Raw genomic sequence first — 22,104 nt, forward strand, 5'->3', positions numbered from 1 at the left:
ATGATAAGAATATTATAAGGGGTTTTATGACCATATAAAGGCACAAGTTGTAACTTTTAGTGTGTTATAGAATGTCCTGATCCTAGCAACTTTGCTATTGGTCTTCATTATTTTTTTTTTTTTTTTTATCTTTTTAAACTATTTGTCTTCCAAGTCTACATCTTCCAGCTTATAGGGGTCACTAACCCTGACACTTATAAATGTATTAATATTGTTACTTTTTATAACTTATCTTACTATTCAGCACCTCTCCTATTCATATTCCAGAAACCCGCTGCCTGGTTTCTAAGGTAAGCAAGACGCTAGCAACCAGATAACTGCTGAAATTCCAAACTGGAGAGCTGCTGAACAAAAAGATAAATATCCTGATACAAATAAAAAATGAAAACCAGTTGTAACTTGCCTCAGAATATCAACGTCTACATTACATTAAAAGTTCATTTAAACGTGAACAACTCATTTAACAAGAGTTCTGGGGGGACAGTTGTGCCTCTCTGCTATGAGCATAAATGGAGAGAAAATGAATATTGTCTATTTTATACAGTTTGTAGTTGAAAACAGTGCCCAAAGGGGCTATTTCTTGTAAAATTAAAACCTCTAGTTACATGAGCCCACTGGGAAAATGTTTGAAGAAACCCAGACGGGAAATAACTACAAGCTTGTAAAACACAGATACTCATAAAGGGCAACTAATCCTGACAAATACTAGACGCTTACAGGCTTTACTGAATAATAAATCGTCACTTCGCATGCCATAAAATTGACTGCAGTGGCTCTTAAAGCGCGTTATACTCTCTTTAAAATGCCACCAGGATTGTTAGTCTTTAGACAATGCCATAAATAGTGCAGGTAATTTATGAGTGGCACCGAGCTCCACGCGACTGTAAATAGCAGCTTTATATGAGTATGGGTTGGGAATAGCTTTAAGGTTAACCTGCAGTTCAGCAAGCACGTTCTATCGATCCATCAGCCCTTGCAGTGAACACGATAATAAAAGGTGAGGGGGTAAATCATGAAAAATACAAGCGCAGAGTTTGAGGCGTTATTTTGTGCACATTCACTAGTGATCTTTGCCCAAACATGCTACTAGCAACTTGTGCCAATGTGCTTGCCCAGCGTGCCCTGATAAATACCATTGAAATAGCATTGAAATCTAGGGACCCTGGAACTTGCAACAGCCTGGGGTTGCCAACAGCATTTAGGGTTAACACTTTTCTTCCTGTACCAGCCAATGACATAAGGGGTAGGGGCGGGTCTAGGGTTGCCACCTATCCGGTTTACGGAAGGGCTGCCCGGGTTGAAACCTCCTGTCCAGGTCAAAATCCTCACCCCTCCCTCTCTCCCTAAGCGGGTTTGAAAAAGGGAGTGGGATTGTGACATTGCTGGGTGGAGTCACAACACCATGGGGGTGGGGCTGGATGGAGCCGAGCCAAATTCAGTGAGTAGGGGGCATACAGGGGGAGAAGCAAGGGGTTTTGAGGTGGTTCAGAGGCGGGCTGGTGAAATACTGGCCATATGGCAACCCTAATTACACTACAAAAATGGGGGGGAAGATATGATGTGGATAGGATTGCCAACTTTTTTTTTCCAGACAGGGGGTAGGCAGTGATGCCATAGGGGGCAGGGAAGAGAAGGGGCAGTGACATCACAGCAGGGTCAGAGACGGGGGGTGAAGGGCCCACCGGGGCTCGCGCTCCAGGGTATCCTCTAATTCCCCACCCCCGCAGGGGTCCCCCTGACCCCCCTTGTAGGGCCCCCCACCCTTCGTCCTCCCCCGAGCACGTAAATTTGACGTGTCAGGGCAGGAGCGGTCAGGCTGGGGAAGCGCTGGCAAGGGTCGGGTCTGGGCTGCCAGGGGCCCACTGGAATTTTTCCTGGTGTCCCGATGGCCCAGTCCAACCCTGCATCACAGGGCAGGGCTATGACGCGGTGATTGGAAAAAAGTAGCAACAGGAGACTGTATTAGACTAGGGGTAGGGCAGAAGAGACACGTTCCTCCTGGGTGCAACTGTGGGGGAGGAGCTATCAGTAGCGGGGGGTGGAACAGGTGGAAAAAGTAATAGAGAAAGTGGAGAATAGTACAATATGTATACCTGGCCCCACTCCAGCCCCACTAGCCACAGGGGAAACAATTAAAAATGTCCCTGCATTCCACTGTGGAACACACAGCCATCTTTAATTTTGGGCTGGATGCTGTCTTGCTGGGCGGTGGCAGGGCCCAGCCATTTTTCTCAGTATCTCGGTGGCCCAGTCCAACTCTGTGCTGTTTTTGGATCAGTACACAACATATACTTGCCCTCTAGCACATTTCTATGTGTTCCACCACACAGCAATACAATCAATACTGCGGTCCTATACCCACGGGTTGGTAGTAGATACCAACGATGAAAGCAATGAAAATGAATTAAGACTGGGAAGATGGCTATCCATAAGAGCTGCCTCATAGCGACCGCCTGGCTTTGGGACTATGCAGGTAACTGTAGGAGGCACCCCTATGTAATAAATGTGCATAAAATAAATGCACAAAGAGGACGAATTTATTTCTAATAATTAGATACAAACACCCATGTGCTAATGCAACACTTACACACAAGCAGCCTAATCCTGCGCCCGCATCCGGCACAATACAGTGCAATCTGCAGATAAAAGCATCCTTCATTTGTCAAATGTAATGAAACATGTCAGCTACATGGAGCCCAAGCTGAAATTCAGCAGGGAAAGGAGCAGCGCGGCGACACGTTGGCTTGAATGACAAGGTCACCGCTCTCCCTTTTCCCTCTCTCTGCATTTCCGCTGCTTAACGCTCAAGGTGTTGTAAATTAATTTGTAAAAATGGAGACAAGCCATCTAACGTGATTAGCACAGACTGTCAAAGCGAGTCGAATTAACACCCCGGGGCGCTGGCGCACTAATTGGCGGCCGTTGGATAGGGAATAAGTCTAGGCTGAGGGGAAAAGAAAAAGTCATTTTTCAGTGGGGTTTGAATTTTGGCTCAGATATTTGGCAAGAGGGGTCACACAGATCAATTAATAAATGCAGAGTTTACTCCAGGTCTAATTACCCATGGCAACCAAGAGTAGGTAGTATTTTCTGGCCTACTATTTGGAAGAAACATGTGACTGGTTGCTATAGGTTACAGGACCTGGAGCTACTTTGTGTCTGTTAGTGTTGGAGCAAAAGGATCACTGTTTCCTACAATAAACTACTTGGCTGGGGATGTGCTTAGTCTAACATAACTCACAGGGGCAAATTTAATAAAAATCAGATTCTATTGTTTTTAGAAACTCACATAAACGCCTAAAAGTTTTTTTATTAAAAAACATTTGATCAATGATGTATTTATTAATAGTCATGATCATTTGTAAGTTGATCGTACAAATTTTGTTTTATTTTTACCCAAAATGTTCAACTTTTTTTCTCGAAGAATTCGAGAATTGGGGCAAAAGTTTTACGGAAGTTTCGAGAATATATGGCCGTTTCTCGAAAGAACCGTGAAATTTAAACAGACATGCATTTCCATGAATCCTCTAGTTTTTCCAAACAGAAAGTCCTCTAGCAATAATGTGTTTAGGTTCCCCTTGGAATGTGTGAAATAGAAAACAATAATGTGTTTAAGTTCCCCTTGAAATTATGTGTGTGTGAAAAATGTTTTTAACTTCCCCTTGAAAATGTGTCAAGGACAGGCTGTCACTGACTATTCTATTTCTTTGTGGGGTTTTTTTTTACAATAAAACTCTAAGAATTTGATTATTAAAAGCCTTCCATAGGACTCAATGGTCCTCGGCAGCTTTAACCTGGCCCACATACATGTTAGGCCACATCTAGCGTTGGACTGGGCTGCCAGGGCACCGGTGGGCCCTGGCAGCCCAGACCCGAAGCCCCCAGGGCTCTCCCGCAATCCACCGGTCTCCCTTCCCCGACACGCCGCAGGTAAGTTTCATTTAGGCGCTTGGGGGAGGGGATTGGAGCATGTTGGGGGCTCCTGCAGGGGGGTGAAGGCAACGGGGGCAATAGGGGGGTGCAGGGGACCCTGAGGCAGAAGCCTCGGTGGGCCCTGCAACCCCCAGTCCAACCCTGGTCACATCAGCCAATGAATGGACAGAGTTCTGCCTTTTGCTCCCACACTACTTCCTGCTCCAGTTAGAGCTGCATTATTTCTGGTCATGTGATTTCTGAGGGAGCACACAGACCATCACAAAATGGCGGCTTAAGGGAAAGGATGTAAAGGGGAAATAAACCAAACTCTATGGCAGATCCCTGAAACAGACTGGAGGCCATCGTTTCAGCTCCATACAGGGCCCCACTAAATTGCAGCCTTATTTGGAAAATAATTCCGCTGCCGGTAGAGGACTCAGGTTCAGAAGCCGGCACTCCACCCTGAGCGAATGGAATTATATCGGCTTAATAAGCCCAATCGTAAATCTGCCCACTACTTTTCATAGACCAGAAGAATGGAAGATTTGTTTTTTTTTTTTCCCCATCCATCAAATTTATGGGCAGCAGAAATTTGCAGAGAGCACCACAAATCAGACGGCAATCTGTTTTAGCGGCAGTCTCGCTGGAAAGGTCACATCCAGCTAAAGAAACAGTGGAATCTGCAGAGATGGGCAAAGTTTTACAAACATGGCTGCCTGTAAGTGTGAGCGGTTGTGCGAGCGAGCGTAGCCTCTGCCTCCCTATTGTAGGGCAGGAGAACTAACAGAAATTATTAATGTTAATAAATATAGCGTATATGCCCAGCACTCATAGGTGCGCAACAGTCAAACATGGAGGCCACCAACCCAGCTATGCATTGGGCCCTCACATACAGAGGAATATACGGCCCCTTTTCATGCATAGGTGATGCAGTAGCATACAAAATGCTTTACTTCTCCTTTAAAGGGGTTGTTCACCATAAAATATACTTTTAGTATGATGTAGACAGTGATAGTCTGAGACAATTTGCAACTGGTCTTTTTTTTATTTCTTTGTGTTTAAAATTCTTCTTTTATATTTCTTCAGCAGCTCTTTAGTTTGGAAATTCAGCACATATCTGGTTGCTAGGATCTAACATACCTTAGCAACCAGGCGGTGGTTTGAATGAGGGACAAAAGAGGGTCTGGATAGAAAAAAAAAAAGTAATAAAAAGTAACAATAACAATACAATTGTAGCCTCATGGAGCAATCATTTTTGCCTGCTGGGGTCAGTGACCCCCATCTGAAAGCTGGAAAGAGCCAGAAGCCAAATTATGTAATAATTTAGTTGCTGGGCTACCCCTGCCTCAGTACAGGTATGGAACCTGTTATCCAGAATGCTCGGGACCTGGGATTTGGGATCTTTCCATAATTTGGATCTCCATAACTTAAGTCTGCAAAAAAATTATTCAAATATTGAATAAACCCAATAGGCTTGTTTTGCCTCCAATAATGATTATTTATATCTTAATTGGGATCAAGTACAGGTACTGTTTTATTATTACAGAGAAAAGGGAACCATTTAACCATTAAATAAACCCAATAGGGCTGTTCTGCCCCAATAAGGATTCATTATATCTTAGTTGGGATCAAGTACAGGTACTGTTTTATTATTACAGAGAAAAGGGAATCATTTAACCATTAAATAAACCCAATAGGGCTGTTCTGTCCCCAATAAGGGGTAATTATATCTTAGTTGGGATCAAGTACAGGTACTGTTTTATTATTACAGAGAAAAGGGAATCATTTAACCATTAAATAAACCCAATAGGGCTGTTCTGCCCCAATAAGAGGTAATAATATCTTAGTTGGGATCAAGTACAGGTACTGTTTTATTATTACAGAGAAAAGGGAATCATTTAACCATTAAATAAACCCAATAGGGCTGTTCTGCCCCCAATAAGGGGTAATTATATCTTAGTTGGGATCAAGTACAGGTACTGTTTTATTATTACAGAGAAAAGGGAATCATTTAACCATTAAATAAACCCAATAGGGCTGTTCTGCCCCCAATAAGGGGTAATTATATCTTAGTTGGGATCAAGTACAGGTACTGTTTTATTATTACAGAGAAAAAGGAAATCATTTTTAAAAATGAGAATTATTTGCTTATAATGGGGTCTATGGGAGATGGCCTTTCCGTTATTCTGAACTTTCTCAATAACGGGTTTCCGGATAAGGGATCCCATACCTGTATCAGCTATACCAAGCACATAGGCCACCTTTCCCCTTTAAATCTCCCTAGCTTATTGGCAGTTTATTCAGATGCACTCTGCAAGGCTGGACAAGAAGCAGAGTAGCCAATAGCATGCACCTACAATAATAGCTATTCTGGGGGTGGATTTAAAGGACAAGTAATATCTGAAAGTGAAACCTTTTTTTTTTTTTCTTTTTGCACTTAACGTTTCTATGTGTTCATCGAGTGCTTACAAATAAACTATTTCTTGGAAACAAATGACCTATTTTATACGCTGTATGTTTTTACTCTATAGTTCTATAGAGAGGCATGAATGGCATTTGACCCCCTATTTATCTCCCCTACTTAGTAAGAACTAAACCCATTGTATTCTAGAGAGTTTATCTGTTATCTGCTGTGTGACCCTGCGGCTTTTCATCCTATTCAGCTTGAATGGCTGCCCCCATGGTTACACGGCAGCTGATTTATAGAAACTATAGTGTTGTTTCTGAAGCAAACACACAATGGTATCTGTGCAGGGTAACAGCACATTACAGGGGTGTAACTACAGAAGAAGCAGACCCCGAGCTTGCAGGGGGGGGGGGGGCAGGGGCTGTAGGGGCCCTAATTAATAAGAAATTCCAATATATCTTGGTCAACTGGGGGCCTAAATTGAATTTGCTGTGGGGCTCAGTAATCTCTAGTTAAGCCACTGGCACATTATATTCAAAAGCATTAAAAAATGTCTTTTTTTGTGTTATTTTCCCTTTAATATAGGTTAAAGGGGTGAGGTCTAAACCCTAGAGGGCTCATTTATGAATGCAAGTTCGACAAGCTCAAATAGGCACATTAACTTTATTCATAAATGGTACTTGAGTCCCTGGCACTTGCAGACAGAACCAATGCGCCCCCCCTCCCGATATAATAGTGCACAAGTATGTGCATTGACACTAGGGAACACTGGAATTGCTGCCAACCTGTGGGTGAATGTAGTTCCAAGGTTCTACATACATGTTGGGTCAGTAGCTGCTACTGACTTGTGGGAAGGGAATCACACACTAAAGTCATTATACATTAAGGTTAAAGATAAAGCTTCCAAATCCCTATGGGGGATAGTTGGACACATATAAAACATCCATGCTGCATGGCTGATTAATAGAAGTCCCGCTTGTATGCCACATGGGTGAACAGAAACACACAGGGGCTCATTCCTAAACAGAACAGGTGATCCCTTTGTTACGCTTACCTTAGGGTGCTGAACTACATTCATATCAACACAGAGCTGCACCTTGGCCATCTTTAGTAGTGGCAGGGATTAGGGCTAAACTGACTTCCAGGCAGCCTGCAGGGAGCTGTAGTTTAAAAACAGTTGAAGGGCTACAAGTGGACCATTTTACCTGGCCTCCATCCTGTCCTACTGTTGCCATCTTTATATTTTCCCCTTTTCCTTCCCAAAATTGTTGTCCTGTGCAGCCCCTTGGGCAGTTGTCCCTATGTGGCTTTCTAAAGAAATCTCTGCCCTGCATAGTGGATTTTTTATAGTCCTCCTTATTAAACGGCAACTGAAGTTCTAATTAAACTTTGTCTCATTCAGATAGTCAAATGAGGCTTTTAGGCTACTTACTATGGCTAAGTGAGAATCCCTGGTGCAGCATGATAAATATTCATTGCTTCTTCGGCGCATGTCTTCTGGGGTGGTTTGAAGGAGGAGAGGGTACAACTGAAGCTACACGGTAGCCCTATTGTGGTAATTAGGTATGGTATAGTGTGTTCGTTAGCTAAATGACATATGAATTTTGGTTCACTGTTAACTTCATTATTACAAGAACAATGGGTATAGGATAGATCTTCTGGATCAGAATACTTTTCCTTTTTAGGTTACCGCTCTTCCCAACACATCCCATTTGGCATTATCCATGCACCTATTCAGTAGCTGAATTCCTAGCCAATTAACATGGGTTATAAATCTAGATTTAGACTAAGCTACGCTAAAACTTAAAATTGGTTTCATTGTTTTCTACAGCCACGGGTTCTACATATTATAAAGCAGACTTCACCATTCGGGAACTATCGAATCTACTTTTATTCCTCTGCCATTAGTCAGTTACAAGTCGCTTGGTGCGACACAACTAGGGGATTGCCAAATAACCTTTAATAGAAGATAGATATTGAATATGCTATATGCAGGGCTACACACACACAACCTATTACATGGAATTAGCCATAGTGCCTTTATTTAAAAGTGGAACCCCAAGCCTAGGCATAGTCAGCCATGTGCTTATAGCCACACATAATGGATAAATTGGGGTTCTGTACTAGCAAACTCAGATTATTCATTGCAACAACCAACCACCCACATGCAAAGGCCTCTAATGAAATAAATGCATTATTGGAGGACAAGCATAATAAAAACAACCTACAGCTATCAGGTGTGTGTGAGTAGTCAAACCCCAACCTTGCTGGGGTTTCATTTTACTCCAAAGCAACCAATCAGCAATTCATTCTCACTTCAAGACTGAATGAAAACAAAAGTCTCATTGGTTGCTGGGTTTATTACTCCTGGGTAAAACTTGACTCCAGTTCTGTGAATTCTACCCCTGCCTCAGGGAGCTCTGCAGGCCCTTCCAGGGCCAAGGGAAAGGAATACCTTGGAAAAAAGAAAATGGCTCAGGATAACAGGTGCCGCCCAGGTATTAAGGCCAGTAGCAGCACCCAGTTCTGTGGCAGTTACGTCAAGGAGAAGATTTTGGAATTCTCTGAGCTATTTGGAAATTTGGAAGCCGACTGTGTGGTGCTGAGGAGGAGGCTGCAGAAAAAGAGAGCCGAGTGCAAGAAAGCCTTTAGCCTGAAGAGAGAGCAGATAAGGAGGGACATTGCCGAGCTGCAGGAGTTGCTGGAGGAGAAGGCCACCCGTTTGTGCCAGCTGAGGACACAAGTGAGGGGCTTGGAAGAGAAATACGGGGAGGGGAAAGTGGATGATTTTCAGGAATTTCAGAAGGACATTGAACAATGTAAGAGGTTTTGTGACAGCAAATCGGAAGAGGAGAGTGATGGTCCTACAACGACCCAACTTGAGTCATCGAGTGAAGATTCACTCACATCAAAGACCCATCAAGAGGAAAGTGTGGGGTCTTCGTGTAATTATGAACATATTCCAACCTCGCCACTATTCACTGTGAGTATTGTAATAATTCCTTGTATAATATATATAACTGCTGTTACCTCATCCCTTTTAATTTAACGGTATTTAAAATCCCCATGCTGCATGGTTAGTTAACCTTTCATCTTCAGGATTGCTTGCTGGTCTCTATACATGTATAACTTAATTAAGTTCTGAAAAGCCATCATCAGCAGGGCATAGATAGCATTTGGGTGTGGCTTTTAGCTTTAAGTGCAATGGTGCAACCTGCAGCTTCCATGATTTCCCCAATAGCCTTCTGTTATTGGTTGGATGGGGGGGGGGGTTGTTGTTCAGAAACAGTGGGGCTATAGTCAGTATAGGTATCCCTGGTAAACATAGCTGAGCCAGGAAGTACTTCCCCCCAATTAGAGCCACTGACATTACGGGTGCAGGGATAGAAGGAGCTGTAAGTAGGCTGGGTTTGGGGGCACGCAGGGGGAGGGAAGCAAGGGTTTTGACAATTTGTAGGTGGGCTTGGGGCCACACAACTGGGGATTAGAAATTACTGGCGGCTACATTGCTGGTAAACTTTTAATAGCAGCCCTGGGCTTGGCTGGTATTTTGGTGGTATTAGCACATATTGGTAAATGTATGCTGCTGTTTCCCATAGGGGCATAATAGATTAACCCAGAAAAAACCATTAGATCTACTAGCAGCTACTAATCTACCGGTGTGATAATGACCTCGTTTTGGATTTTTTTTTCTTGCATAATGATAGAAAACTCACATTATTAAAACTGTTCAATGGTGTTAGTTATTTGCTGGTTCTGACTTGAAACAATGTCCATTAGCAGGAGCTAGCACTCAGGCCAGCCAAGGCTCCAGTTTCCACTATGCCTTGCACGTTAAATCAGCTGCCTGTCAGAACCAGCAGTGCAGAAAATAGGCTGCTTTCAACAGCAATTATAATTACAAATAACTTTAAAATGGAAGGTTTTTAATGAATATATATCGAAAAAAGGCAAAAGAAAAAATGGTTCCCCTTTAATGGCAAAATAAATATTTCTAGTCTTACTTGTAGCTAATGCTGTCCTTCATAGGATGCACAGTTTAATTTAGTTTACTGCTTTGGTTCTTTAACTTGCCCTTTATGTCCTCCAGGAAAACTCTGAAACGGATCAAGTAAATGGAGTAGAGTCTAAAAGAACCGATGTTGCCACAACCATTGCAACCAATCTAAATGGGTCTCCTCCTGTTCAGAACATCATCTCAGAAAGCCAATTGCTGGTTCCTTTAAACTCAGAAGCAACTGCGATTCAGATATTGGATGAACCCCATATGGAGAGTGTAGGTAAAACACCTACAGATCCAGTGATATGCGGACAGCAAGGTGCAGAAGCAACACTGCCTGCACCTTCCCAAGTTGGGGGGCCATCTAACATGAATCAAGGCTTTAGTAATGACGTTAGGCCTCTTGACGATTCACTGAATATGAAAAGCTGCCCTCGACTTAGCTTGGAGCCTCCTTTATTGGATCCACAGGGTTCCAAAGAGTCCTTGGTGCTTGGCCCACATGAGACTTTCAGTAGAAGAGCCAATGCCACACAAGGTGCTTCCTCTACCATGAAAAAACGCAACGTGGCTCACATTAGGTGGAATGGGGAAGGTAACCCCCCTGAGCGAAGTGCTGTCATTGATAAAGTCCTAGCCATGGGATTTGTTCCTTCAGACTTGTATGCAGTCATACACCCCCATAGAATCCCTGAGTACGATATCAGTTTTGTGGAGTCTCAAGATCTTAGCAGATTTTGTGAGGCTTTTGAGCAGCACAAATATGAAGCAACGTGGTTGGGCTTCTCGGCTGAACCCATTACTAGATCCCAGGTGTGTACTGTAACCATACTGGTACGCAACGAATCCCTTCCAGTAAATGATTTGACCGTTTGGCTTAGCAGGTATGGAGACCTTATAGGCGCACCCACTAAAACTCTCGACGAGAGAAAGATTTGGACTGGTGGGTGGAAATGTCAAATGAGGCTCAAGCAAATAAATAACGTCATTCAGCACATTCCTAGATCTGCTTATTTGGGGAGAGACCGGATCATGTGTTTTTACAATGGGCAGCCCAAAAATTGCTTTAAGTGTGGGTCCGATGAGCACCCCAGTATATCATGTTTAGTCACCAAGTGCTCCCGGTGCCACACAACTGGTCATGCCACTAAGACTTGCAATAATATTAGGTGCAACCTATGCAGTCTGTTAGGCCACACTTACAGTAGATGCCCCCAGGCATGGCACAATACAGGTGCAACTTGTGTGACTCCACAGCAGGAAACTAATAAACAACCAACAATTATTCAAGGGGATCGAGTAGCAGCGGTTTCATGTGCTCAGCAACAAAGCCACGTTGCAAAAGAATGTCTACAGTTTTCTTCAGAAGAGGTGTAAACATCACAAAGAGATAGAGATGAGACTGGGATAGTACGAGAGTCCGATAGAAAGAAAAGAAGGATGGAGGATTGTTCTGGTAATGGGGTTACAGAAGAACCAGAATCCCACATCCAGTAGGTTAGAACTTCTGCTCACAATATAAAATACCTTAAAAAGAGAATATGTGAAGGAGAAACAATAGATAAGTCTACATCACATGTACTATGTGTAGTAGACAAAAAATACCTGATCTTCTATGGAGCAAAAGACATGGACAGGGAGTAAAAACCATGGAGCAGTTTATAGTAACCCCCAATGCAGTGTATTGATGCTCGTACTGCAGCCCTTGCTATATTGCATTATGCTTAGTAAGTTGTGCTTTTGGCTAATATCACCTAGTGGAGTTTTAAGCTCAGTAAGACAGTTATATGTTTTACAACAGCTGGTATGAATAGACAAGGGTGTCTAAAGGGGAAGTAAACATTTGTAATGTAAATGTTATCTGTGCATTTCATGTGAAAAGTTAACATAGGATGCAAAAGGTGGGGAGAGGGGAGAAATACTGTAGTCCTTCAGTATGTGTGACTGATCCATAAGCATGACTCCATTGTTACTGAAGTATAGATTCAGTTTACCTTAATTTTGTTTGTTGTTTTTTTTGCCACTGGCTAAAATGCGTTTTAATATGAAATCTGCATTTCCAGGTACATTTGCTGAGGAGAAGGAGTTTGTAGCTTGATTTTTTAATCAGCCTTCCTCCGACACATTCTTGTTTTCTGAGCATTCAGGGGGCAGGGGTACGGCTGCCATGAGGTGAGTTGAAAAACTTGCCCCAGGTGGCATTACCCTGCAAATTACCAGGGGTGGCAAAATGCTGAAATGTAGATTTAATTGCAATTGTCTACCTTCGGCACTCACCTATATCTCTATGGGCGCTATGCCCTATGGCTCGATAAGGAAAACTATAAATCTCGAGCAATGTAGGTCTCCATAAAAATATATCACATAAAACAGCCCATATGTAAAACCCTTTATTTAGTAAAATGTGCCATTGTATTACATTATTTCCTGTCAGCTGATCTCTGAGGGAGCACACAGCCCATCACTAAATGGCGGCTCAAGGGAACGGATGTAAAAGGGCAATATTTACTCCTTTAGGGAGAGGACACTCCCCCCAAACAGTACTAGGCAACAAAAAGGTACCTGCACACAAAAGCAGATTCCAATGGCAAACTAGTCCCTCATGGTTTAATTAAAACCAAACAATTTCTCAGGGGCATGCCCATTCATTTATAAAGGGGCACACGACAGAATCATAGTCTGTTTCTAAATTACGGAAAGGCCATCTCCCATATTCTCCATTATAAGCAAATAATTCTAATTTTTAAAAATTTTCTTTTTCTCTGTAATAATAAAACAGTACCTGTACTTGATCCCAACTAAGATATAATTACCCCTTATTGGGGCAGAACAGCCCTATTGGGTTTATTTAATGGTTAAATGATTCCCTTTTCTCTGTAATAATAAAACAGTACCTGTACTTGATCCCAACTAAGATATAATTACCCCTTATTGGGGGCAGAACAGTCCTATTGGGTTTATTTCATGGTTAAATGATTCCCTTTTCTCTGTAATAATAAAACAGTACCTGTACTTGATCCCAACTAAGATATAATTACCCCTTATTGGGGCAGAACCGCCCTATTGGGTTTATTTAATGGTTAAATTATTCCATTTACTCTGTAATAATAAAACAGTATCTGTACTTGATCCCAACTAAGATATAATTACCCCTTATTGGGGGCAGAACAGCCCTATTGGGTTTATTTAATGGTTTAATGATTCCCTTTTCTCTGTAATAATAAAACAGTACCTGTACTTGATCCCAACTAAGATATAATTACCCCTTATTGGGGGCAGAACCGCCCTATTGGGTTTATTTAATGGTTAAATGATTCCATTTACTCTGTAATAATAAAACAGTACCTGTACTTGATCCCAACTAAGATATAATTACCCCTTATTGGGGGCAGAACAGCCCTATTGGGTTTATTTCATGGTTAAATGATTCCCTTTTCTCTGTAATAATAAAACAGTACCTGTACTTGATCCCAACTAAGATATAATTACCCCTTATTGGGGGCAGAACAGCCCTATTGGGTTTATTTAATGGTTAAATGATTCCATTTACTCTGTAATAATAAAACAGTACCTGTACTTGATCCCAACTAAGATATAATTACCCCTTATTGGGGCAGAACAGCCCTATTGGGTTTATTTAATGGTTAAATGATTCCCTTTTCTCTGTAATAATAAAACAGCACCTGTACTTGATCCCAACTAAGATATAATTACCCCTTATTGGGGGCAGAACAGCCCTATTGGGTTTATTTAATGGTTAAATGATTCCCTTTTCTCTGTAATAATAAAACAGTACCTGTACTTGATCCCAACTAAGATATAATTAATCCGTATTGGAGCATTCTGGATAACAGGTCCCTTACCTGTAGTTACTAACATGAAAGCAATCCACTGATAGGATGATTTAGGTTGACCTACAGCACTTTGATGAATCTTTTATATTTTTTCCAAAGATTCCTTTAGTGTTGGGGGCCACAAGGCACAAAATCCCTCTCTGCCGTTTAAATACCCCTGGGGCAATGTCCTCTACCTGGAGAATCACAACTACACAATGTAGAGAAGCCGAAGTCACTGGAAATAAAGTTTCCGCACGTAAGGACTAATCAGAGATGATGAATTTCTCCCAGTCTCCTTTACCTGACACCGTGCATCAGCAGTGGAACATTTGTATTGACCGACACACTTTCATGCCTTCCCTCCCTTCCCAATGACAATTTGAAAGTGTGAGCGAAACACACAGCAAAATGACACTAAATTAGAGAGTCCTGTCGATAGCGTTATATGCTGAAATGTCAGCCTGACAACTGCCTTAACTTATACTGCTGGTTATTCACCAAAAGGCTGCCAGTTATAGACAATGGGTTAAGCATGATCTTTGGAGAACCCATATATTTCCCTTTAATTGAACACACGGGTCAATATCTTATTTAAATTCCACAGACCGTTTGCTTGAGCTTTATGGTGCAACTGCATTCCCCATTTGGGTTGGATATCTTTGTTATTCTTTCTATACTGAAAATATATACTGTATAATCTGCCCACCAAATACTCCTGTTGTGGCCTCCAGACCTGACAGCTGTTTTTTTTTAAAATGCTAATAGATTTTTTATTCATTTCCCAGGGTGCCACAGCCATGTGACCTGTGCTCTGATAAACTTCAGTCACACTTTACTGCTGCGCTGCAAGTTGGAGTGATATCCCCCCCCCCACTCCCAGCAGCCGATCAGCAGAACAATGGGAAGGGAGCAAGATAGCAGCTCCCAGTAGGTATCAGAATAGCACTCAATAGTAAGAAATCCAAGTCCGGCTTGGGACTTCTCCAGTTACATGGGAGTAGGAGAAACAATAGGTTTGCTGAAAGCAGTTCTAATGTGTAGCGCTGGCTCCTTCTGAAAGCTCAGACTCAGGCACACTTTACTGCTGCGCTGCAAGTTGAAGTGATACCCCCCTCCCCCCCAGCAGCCGATCAGCAGAACAATGGGAAGGGAGCAAGATAGCAGCTCCCAGTAGGTATCAGAATAGCACTCAATAGTAAGAAATCCAAGTCCGGCTTGGGACTCCTCCAGTTACATGGGAGTAGGAGAAACAACAGGTTAGCTGAAAGCAGTTCTAATGAGTAGCGCTGGCTGAAAGCTCAGACTCAGGCACAATGCACTGAGATGGCACCTACACACCAATATTACAGCTAAAAAAAAAAAATTAAATGGTAGAGTGAATTTATTTGCCATGTAAATAAAAAGTCAGTTCTCATATTAGTTTTATGGCTCTGGAGTAGCTTTAGCACATCATCCCACTGTTTTACAATGAAAAATCTTTTTAAAGGTTCCCTAGCCCTACGTATGACTTAAGCAATGTACTGCATATGGGATTGTGTATCTTCTGCTATAAATAAAGTCAACAGTTTCATGTTACAAGATCCCTACTCACCTAACATTAAAATGTACATATATATAGTTTATGTATGTGAGTGTATAGATTAGTAAGTATGGGTTGTGTGTGGTGGGTTTACTTGGAAGGGTTGAACTTGATGGACTCTGGTCTTTTTTCAACCCTATGTAATTATATAGAAAAATACATATTGTTGGCTGCCCTTTGAGGCCTCTCTAGGGGTTGGAATTAATAACTACACATTCAGCCAAAAATCCCATGTGTACAGGTGCATAGGCCCCCTGTGCAGAATGAGAGCAAGGGCCTCACTGGCCTATCTCCTAAGGCTGATGTCTGACGGAGCTATGTAGTCACCCGTGATGGAGCTCTGCTATCATGGGTGACTAAGCGCTCTGAAATGCTTTTCCACCAGCAACAACAGGAGTTGCCGGTGGAAAGACCATCGCATTGCTTTGTTATTCCAACGTCACGTGAAGTTTCCTCCTGCAGACAACTTCGGAAAACTGATTCAATGCGAAGAGCTTTCCACTGCTCCTTCATACATCAGCCTAAAAGTACTATATTTGGGCAGGGAGTTAATCCCTGGCTCACCTGGGAGGAGGGATGCGGCACACCACAATACTAGGATACTAAAGGGTTGGTTCACCTTTTTGTTAACTTTTAGTGTGTTATAGAATGTCCCATCGCTAGCAACTTTTCGTTTAATTATTAACCTTTTTCTTTTAAAGCTTTCCCCCCTCACAGACCCCAAAAGTAAAAAAAAGATTGCTCCTTGAGGCTACAATTGTAGTATTAGGGTAAAGACACATGGAGCTAATTAGTAGCAGCTACTTGTCACAGAACTAAACACCAGAAAATCCCCTGCCATAGACAATACTGAGAATTAGCTCTGATAAAACACACGTAGAGACAACTATCAGTAAATGATCAGCATTATCTTTCTTTGTAGCCGTGACTAGTAGCTGCTACTAGTAGCTCTGTGTGTCTTCACCCTTAGGGCTCTGGCACACGGGGAGATTAGTCGCCCGCGATGGTGGGATGGCACACGCGGCGGCGCGATTTCGGCTAATTGCCTGCGCAGCATGTACCATCCCACCGGCGGTGGGATGGTAGTTCGGGGAGATTAGTCGCCCGTGACAAGGGAGATTTGCTGCGGGCGACTAATCTCCCCGTGTGCCAGAGCCCTTAGGGCAGGGGTACACGGGGAGATTAGTCGTGCTGCGACAAATCTCCGTTGTCGCGAACGACTAATCTTCCCCGAACTACCATCCCACCAGGTAGAATGTAAATCGGCGGTGGGATGGTATACGCGTTGCCGCGATTTCCCCCATGTGTCACTGCCCTAATTGTTCCTATTAATTCTTTATCTTTCTATCCAGCCCCTTTTCTATTCATATTCCAGTCTCTCATTTAATCTTGATTGGAAAAAATGAGAAAAGGCACAGATTACATAGCAGATAACAGATAAGCCATGTAGATTTCCATTGTCTTCTACAGAAAATATCTGCTATGTAAAGGTGGCCATACACGAGGCGATTTCGCTCGTTGTGCGATGAACGATTATATCGACAAACGATCGTATGGCGATCGAGTTCCCATACGATATGCCATCCACGGGCAACGATAATTCGGGAAAGATTTTGTCGCATCATTATCGTAAAATACCTACGATCGTACATCTACGTACGATCGATGTCGTTGCTGGCAATCGTGACATGCGCAGAGAACAATCGTTGAAAGACAAATGTCTGACACTCACACCAACTGGCAGATTTTATCGTTAAACGACAAAAATTTTTAAACCTGGCCGATCGATTTTGGGGACGATAATGACGGCTCGTTTAGTGGGCCGACGATCGTTCGTACACCACCAACTATACGATAACTTAACGATAGCATCGGATCGTTCGGGAATCGGTCGTTTGTAAGTAAAAAATCGGTCCGTGTATGGCCACCTTAACCTGTGCCTTTTCTCTTTTTTCCAGCTTGAATGGCTGCCCCCATAGAAGTCTTGCTGGAACAAACACCAAACTTTTGCCAGTGCAGGGCAATAGTCCATTATATTTGAATCAAAACATCAAACAGAATTAGGCCCCTTCATATAATCCAAAAAATCTAGTTGTATTCAGTTAGGGGCACATATTCCTCTCCTCAAGGGAAAGGTTAAGACGGTCAATAAAATGTCTTCTGTGACAGATCTCGTATGGAATGCTCTCAAGAAAACGCCCAAAAATAACCAGATTATTTTTACCCCTGGAATTCATTGGAGCCCATACATTATTCATAAGCTTTTTCATTTTCCATTTTGTTAAAAAAAAAACAACACATTGCATCTCTCCTTAAATTGCACATTGTCCAATTTGTGTGTGTCCTTCATGTTGTCCTTTGTGTATCACTTTAATCAGGGTTTCTCATTGCTTCAGCAAGAGACGGAGCCGGTTCAAGTGCTATTCACCGAGAAGTGATTAGGAAGGGGTAGGCCATGATGGTCTGTTTGTCAGTGCCATTGGAGATCATAAACTATCTAATAGAATGTTTTAGATTTCATGTTAAGTCAAGAATCAAAACAGATGAGACATAATTGGAATTGGTTCTGCCTCGCTAGACAACATCAATGGTGGGAGAGAGAAACGGCTTCAAGAGTTCTGAGTCCGCACCATTTGCATCTCATTTACGAGCTGGTTAATTTAACCTCAACAATTAAATGTCACGCAAATACCTCGGCAATAATGAGAGAGATTATTTGAGCCACTATTAACTTCATTAGATTCAATCTCCATTATTATTATCTCACTTAATGACGCCGTTACTATGTTGCTCTTCAGAGAGAAATGCAGGGCCGGTGGTTGCGCCAGCACGTGTTTTATTCTCAGGTGGATATTGTGGATTTTATACACTGGAGGTGGGAGACCGGATCAGTGGGGATGAAAGAAGAGGAGGGCCACAAGTTGAAAATATTTTGGGTTTAATTGGGTGTAGAACTTACTATGACTAGACCAACCTGTATCCAATCAGAGCATTAGAATGATCACAGGGCTAGACCAACCTGTATCCAATCAGAGCATTAGAATGATCACAGGGCTAGACCAACCTGTATCCAATCAGAGCATTAGAATGATCACAGGGCTAGACCAACCTGTATCCAATCAGAGCATTAGAATGATCACAGGGCTAGGGCAACCTGTATCCAATCAGAACATTAGAATGATCACAGGGCTAGACCAACCTGTATCCAATCAGAGCATTAGAATGATCCCAGGGCTAGACCAACCTGTATCCAATCAGAGCATTAGAATGATCACAAGAATAGACCAACCTGTATCCAATCAGAGCATTAGAATGAGCACAGGGCTAGACCAACCTGTATCCAATCAGAGCATTAGAATAATCATATGACTAGACCAACCTGTATCCAATCAGAGCAAAAATGATCTCAGGGCTAGACCAACCTGTATCCAATAAGAGCATTAGAATAATCCCAGGGCTAGACCAACCTGTATCCAATCAGAGCATTAGAATGATCATATTCATAGACAAACCTGTATCCAATCAGAGCATTAGAATGATCACAGGGCTAGACAAACCTGTATCCAATCAGAGCATTAGAATGATCACAGGGCTAGACCAACCTGTATCCAATCAGAGCATTAGAATGATCATATTCATAGACCAACCTGTATCCAATCAGAGCATTAGAATGATCATATTCATAGACCAACCTGTATCCAATCAGAACATTAGAATGATCACAGGGCTAGACCAACCTGTATCCAATCAGAGCATTAGAATGATCACAGGGCTAGACCAACCTGTATCCAATCAGAGCATTAGAATGATCCCAGGGCTAGACCAACCTGTATCCAATCAGAGCATTAGAATGATCACAGGGCTAGACCAACCTGTATCCAATCAGAGCTTTAGAATAGACACAGTTTGAACTAATTCATAAGTTCAGAATATAATCATATTCAGCCTATATTACCCAGGCCTGGGATGTCCATCTGGAAGCCCATTGGCTGTTCAGGAGATGCTGTTGAACATCCCTAATTCATGCCAAGATGGGGGCCCATCATGCTGCAATCCCAAGGGCCCCACTAATCAAACTTCAGCTCTGTGGCTGCCGAATTAAAAAAAAACAAAAAAACCTGCCTTTATAGCTCAATTTAAAATAACGCTGTTAAAATATTTGATTGGCTGCTGACTAAACACTGAAAGCAATTTGACATCACTTTATCAACATGTCAAGAAAGGAAAGCGGAAATTGTCATTTTTAAACTCTTCGGTGATAAAGGGGCTTTTCATAGGGAACGATCTCACCAAGGAGTCGGCGCCGGGGAAGTTTTTATATATTGTAATTTAAGGGCCCGTTATGTCCCAGGGACAGAGAGATGGATGGGGAGTTATTAAACTATCCAGCTAAATCCTTGGCCAAGTCCTAGCGCCACTACAGACCGCGGATAAAACCAAATGAGAGGGGCACAAAAACATTTATATTCCTTTCCATAAAGCTAATGGTTTTAGTATTAAGCGTTGGATATATAAATATATTCATCATGTAGATACCCCCCCCCCATGTCCTTAATGAGTTTTCTAAGGCTGATGCCACACGTGGTGTTTTTCCGCTGCGTATTTTCTAATTCTCTCGGCGGCTGAAAAACGCCCGATATCATTATCCATAGAAATAGCTTGAAAAGACTCTAAGCAAACCACACAATGCGGAAATACGCTAGATTTTTCAAGCGTTGGCCGAAATACGCCAGTATTTGCACAGCAAGCTATTCCTATGTATACGCAAAGGCAGCTGCCAGACCTAGCGGAAATACGCGGCGTTTTTTGCTATTTCGCACTATTAGCACCATGGAAACGGGATTTGCTTACGTCACCAGTACTAGGCTGAAAAACGTCATAGTCAGGGGCTGTGTGGCTTGTGCGGCGTTTTTAGGCCGAGAAAAAACACCGCGGAAAAACGCCACGTGTGGCAGCAGCCTAACTGCCTAAGTGCTGTCTTGCCTATTAAACGGAAGCACTGCCCCTTTAAAAAGGGATAAACATATAGAACCTCTGTACTGCTGATGTGAAGGGGGGGCTGATTTAGCAGAAAAGACGATGGGGGGCTACTGGGGGCACAGATATTCCCTGCTAAAGCGCTGTGGTACAGAAGCCCATACCTTCCAACTGGCCAGATTTTCGCGAGACTGTGCCGATTTTAACAGCTCAGCCCACAGTCCCGGATTCTTAATGAGAAGTCCCTCATTTCCCTTTGATCTCCTGCATTTAATGCCAAAAAAGATACAAAGTTTCTCAAATTTAATTAGATAAGAAGCATTTGGCCCAGAATACTCAACCCCTGCACTGAGATACAACTGTAACTAATAAGCTAAACAGGTCTCTTGGGGGAACTGAGACTCACAGCTTTAAGGGCAACTTCACCTTTTTCAGCAAAACTGTAATTCACATAAAACAAGACCCCAAAACCCCCAGAAATGTGTTCAACCTTTATTTAACCTGCCGTATGTTGTAAAACGGGAGTGGTATTTAGGGGGTGTGGTCACAAAAATGAGTGTGGTCAAATAAGTTTTGCTTTGCTATGCACGCCATTTCTTTTTTCCCATTGTTTGGGCGGTATGCAGAAGCCCAAAACATAATGTACAAGATTTCTCCACCAATTTCTAAGCTTTAGTTCTCCTTTAATGGGTAGAAAAGGTGGGGCAGCTATTTTTATAATCAGTATTGTGTTGCTAGATATATCGTTAAGGTTTTGGGAAGGACTAGATTTCTTCTTTCCAAATGTTTTGCCCATTCCTACAGTGGTTTGACCTTCCCCAATGTTTGTGAAGCTTCTCATTCATCCAGGCCATGGTATATCTATAGTAATAAGTCACATGAACACGTTTTGTCAGCCATCCGATTGGCTTTCTCAATTCACAACGACTTGTACAAACATATTCCTGGAATTAACTATCCTGGCATGTTGCTCCAATCAGTATAATCAGTTTATCATACCCAGCGTGGGGTCAGGGATCTGGTGAGGCGCTGATTGTATTAGCATGATTGGAGCTTTGAGGTGTTATTGAACTGTCCAGGGAGAGCTGCCAAATATTTGGTCTCTAATTCCCCAAGGCTAGAAATAATTTCTAGCCTTTCTTTCTATCTAGATTATCTGGTCTTCCCCCAAGTCCTCTTGGCCTTAAAGCAGGTGCTTAATTCTAAATTCCAGGTTTGGAGGGATAAAAAGACTAGTTTATGCCAAGCAGAGCCTGCTTCAGGCTGACAGGGAACATGGGGCTACCAAACAGCCAATCACAATGCTTATTTGGCAACACCCAGGAACATTTTTTTCATTTTAGTGCGGTTCATGGGTTGGGGGCCCCTGCTCTAACCTATTAACTTCTAC

General features: G+C 42.5%; 2 protein-coding genes across 5 annotated transcripts in view; one reads left to right on the forward strand and one right to left on the reverse strand.

Moving 5' to 3' along the window:
* Window positions 1–22,104, reverse strand: part of xylb (xylulokinase homolog (H. influenzae)) — a 74,533-nt gene that overhangs the window by 28,295 nt on the left and 24,134 nt on the right. Inside the window, exon 17 of one of the 4 annotated variants that reach the window (XM_031903869.1) lies at window positions 17,650–18,234. The exons of the other annotated variants lie outside the window; for them this stretch is intronic. Within the exon in view, the coding sequence (XP_031759729.1) occupies window positions 18,224–18,234 (11 nt within the window). The 3' untranslated portion in view covers window positions 17,650–18,223. Of the gene's footprint in view, window positions 1–17,649; window positions 18,235–22,104 lie in introns of those variants that run through there. 4 annotated transcript variants of the gene reach the window in all.
* Window positions 7,964–12,321, forward strand: LOC101730707. Its single transcript, XM_004915506.4, has 2 exons — window positions 7,964–9,305; window positions 10,413–12,321. Exons 1-2 carry the CDS (start codon window positions 8,793–8,795, stop codon window positions 11,697–11,699), a joined length of 1,800 nt encoding a protein of 599 aa, XP_004915563.1. The 5' UTR covers window positions 7,964–8,792; the 3' UTR covers window positions 11,700–12,321.

This window comes from Xenopus tropicalis, chromosome 6 (genome assembly GCF_000004195.4).
Source record: "Xenopus tropicalis strain Nigerian chromosome 6, UCB_Xtro_10.0, whole genome shotgun sequence".
Lineage (NCBI taxonomy): Eukaryota > Metazoa > Chordata > Amphibia > Anura > Pipidae > Xenopus > Xenopus tropicalis.

Bases quoted from the DNA above. Each gene is read 5' to 3' on its own strand.
- LOC101730707 (XM_004915506.4), top strand. From the start codon at position 8,793: ATGGCTCAGGATAACAGGTGCCGCCCAGGTATTAAGGCCAGTAGCAGC. The intron at 9,306-10,412 runs GTGAGTATTGTA...TATGTCCTCCAG, and splicing joins CAACCTCGCCACTATTCACT to GAAAACTCTGAAACGGATCA.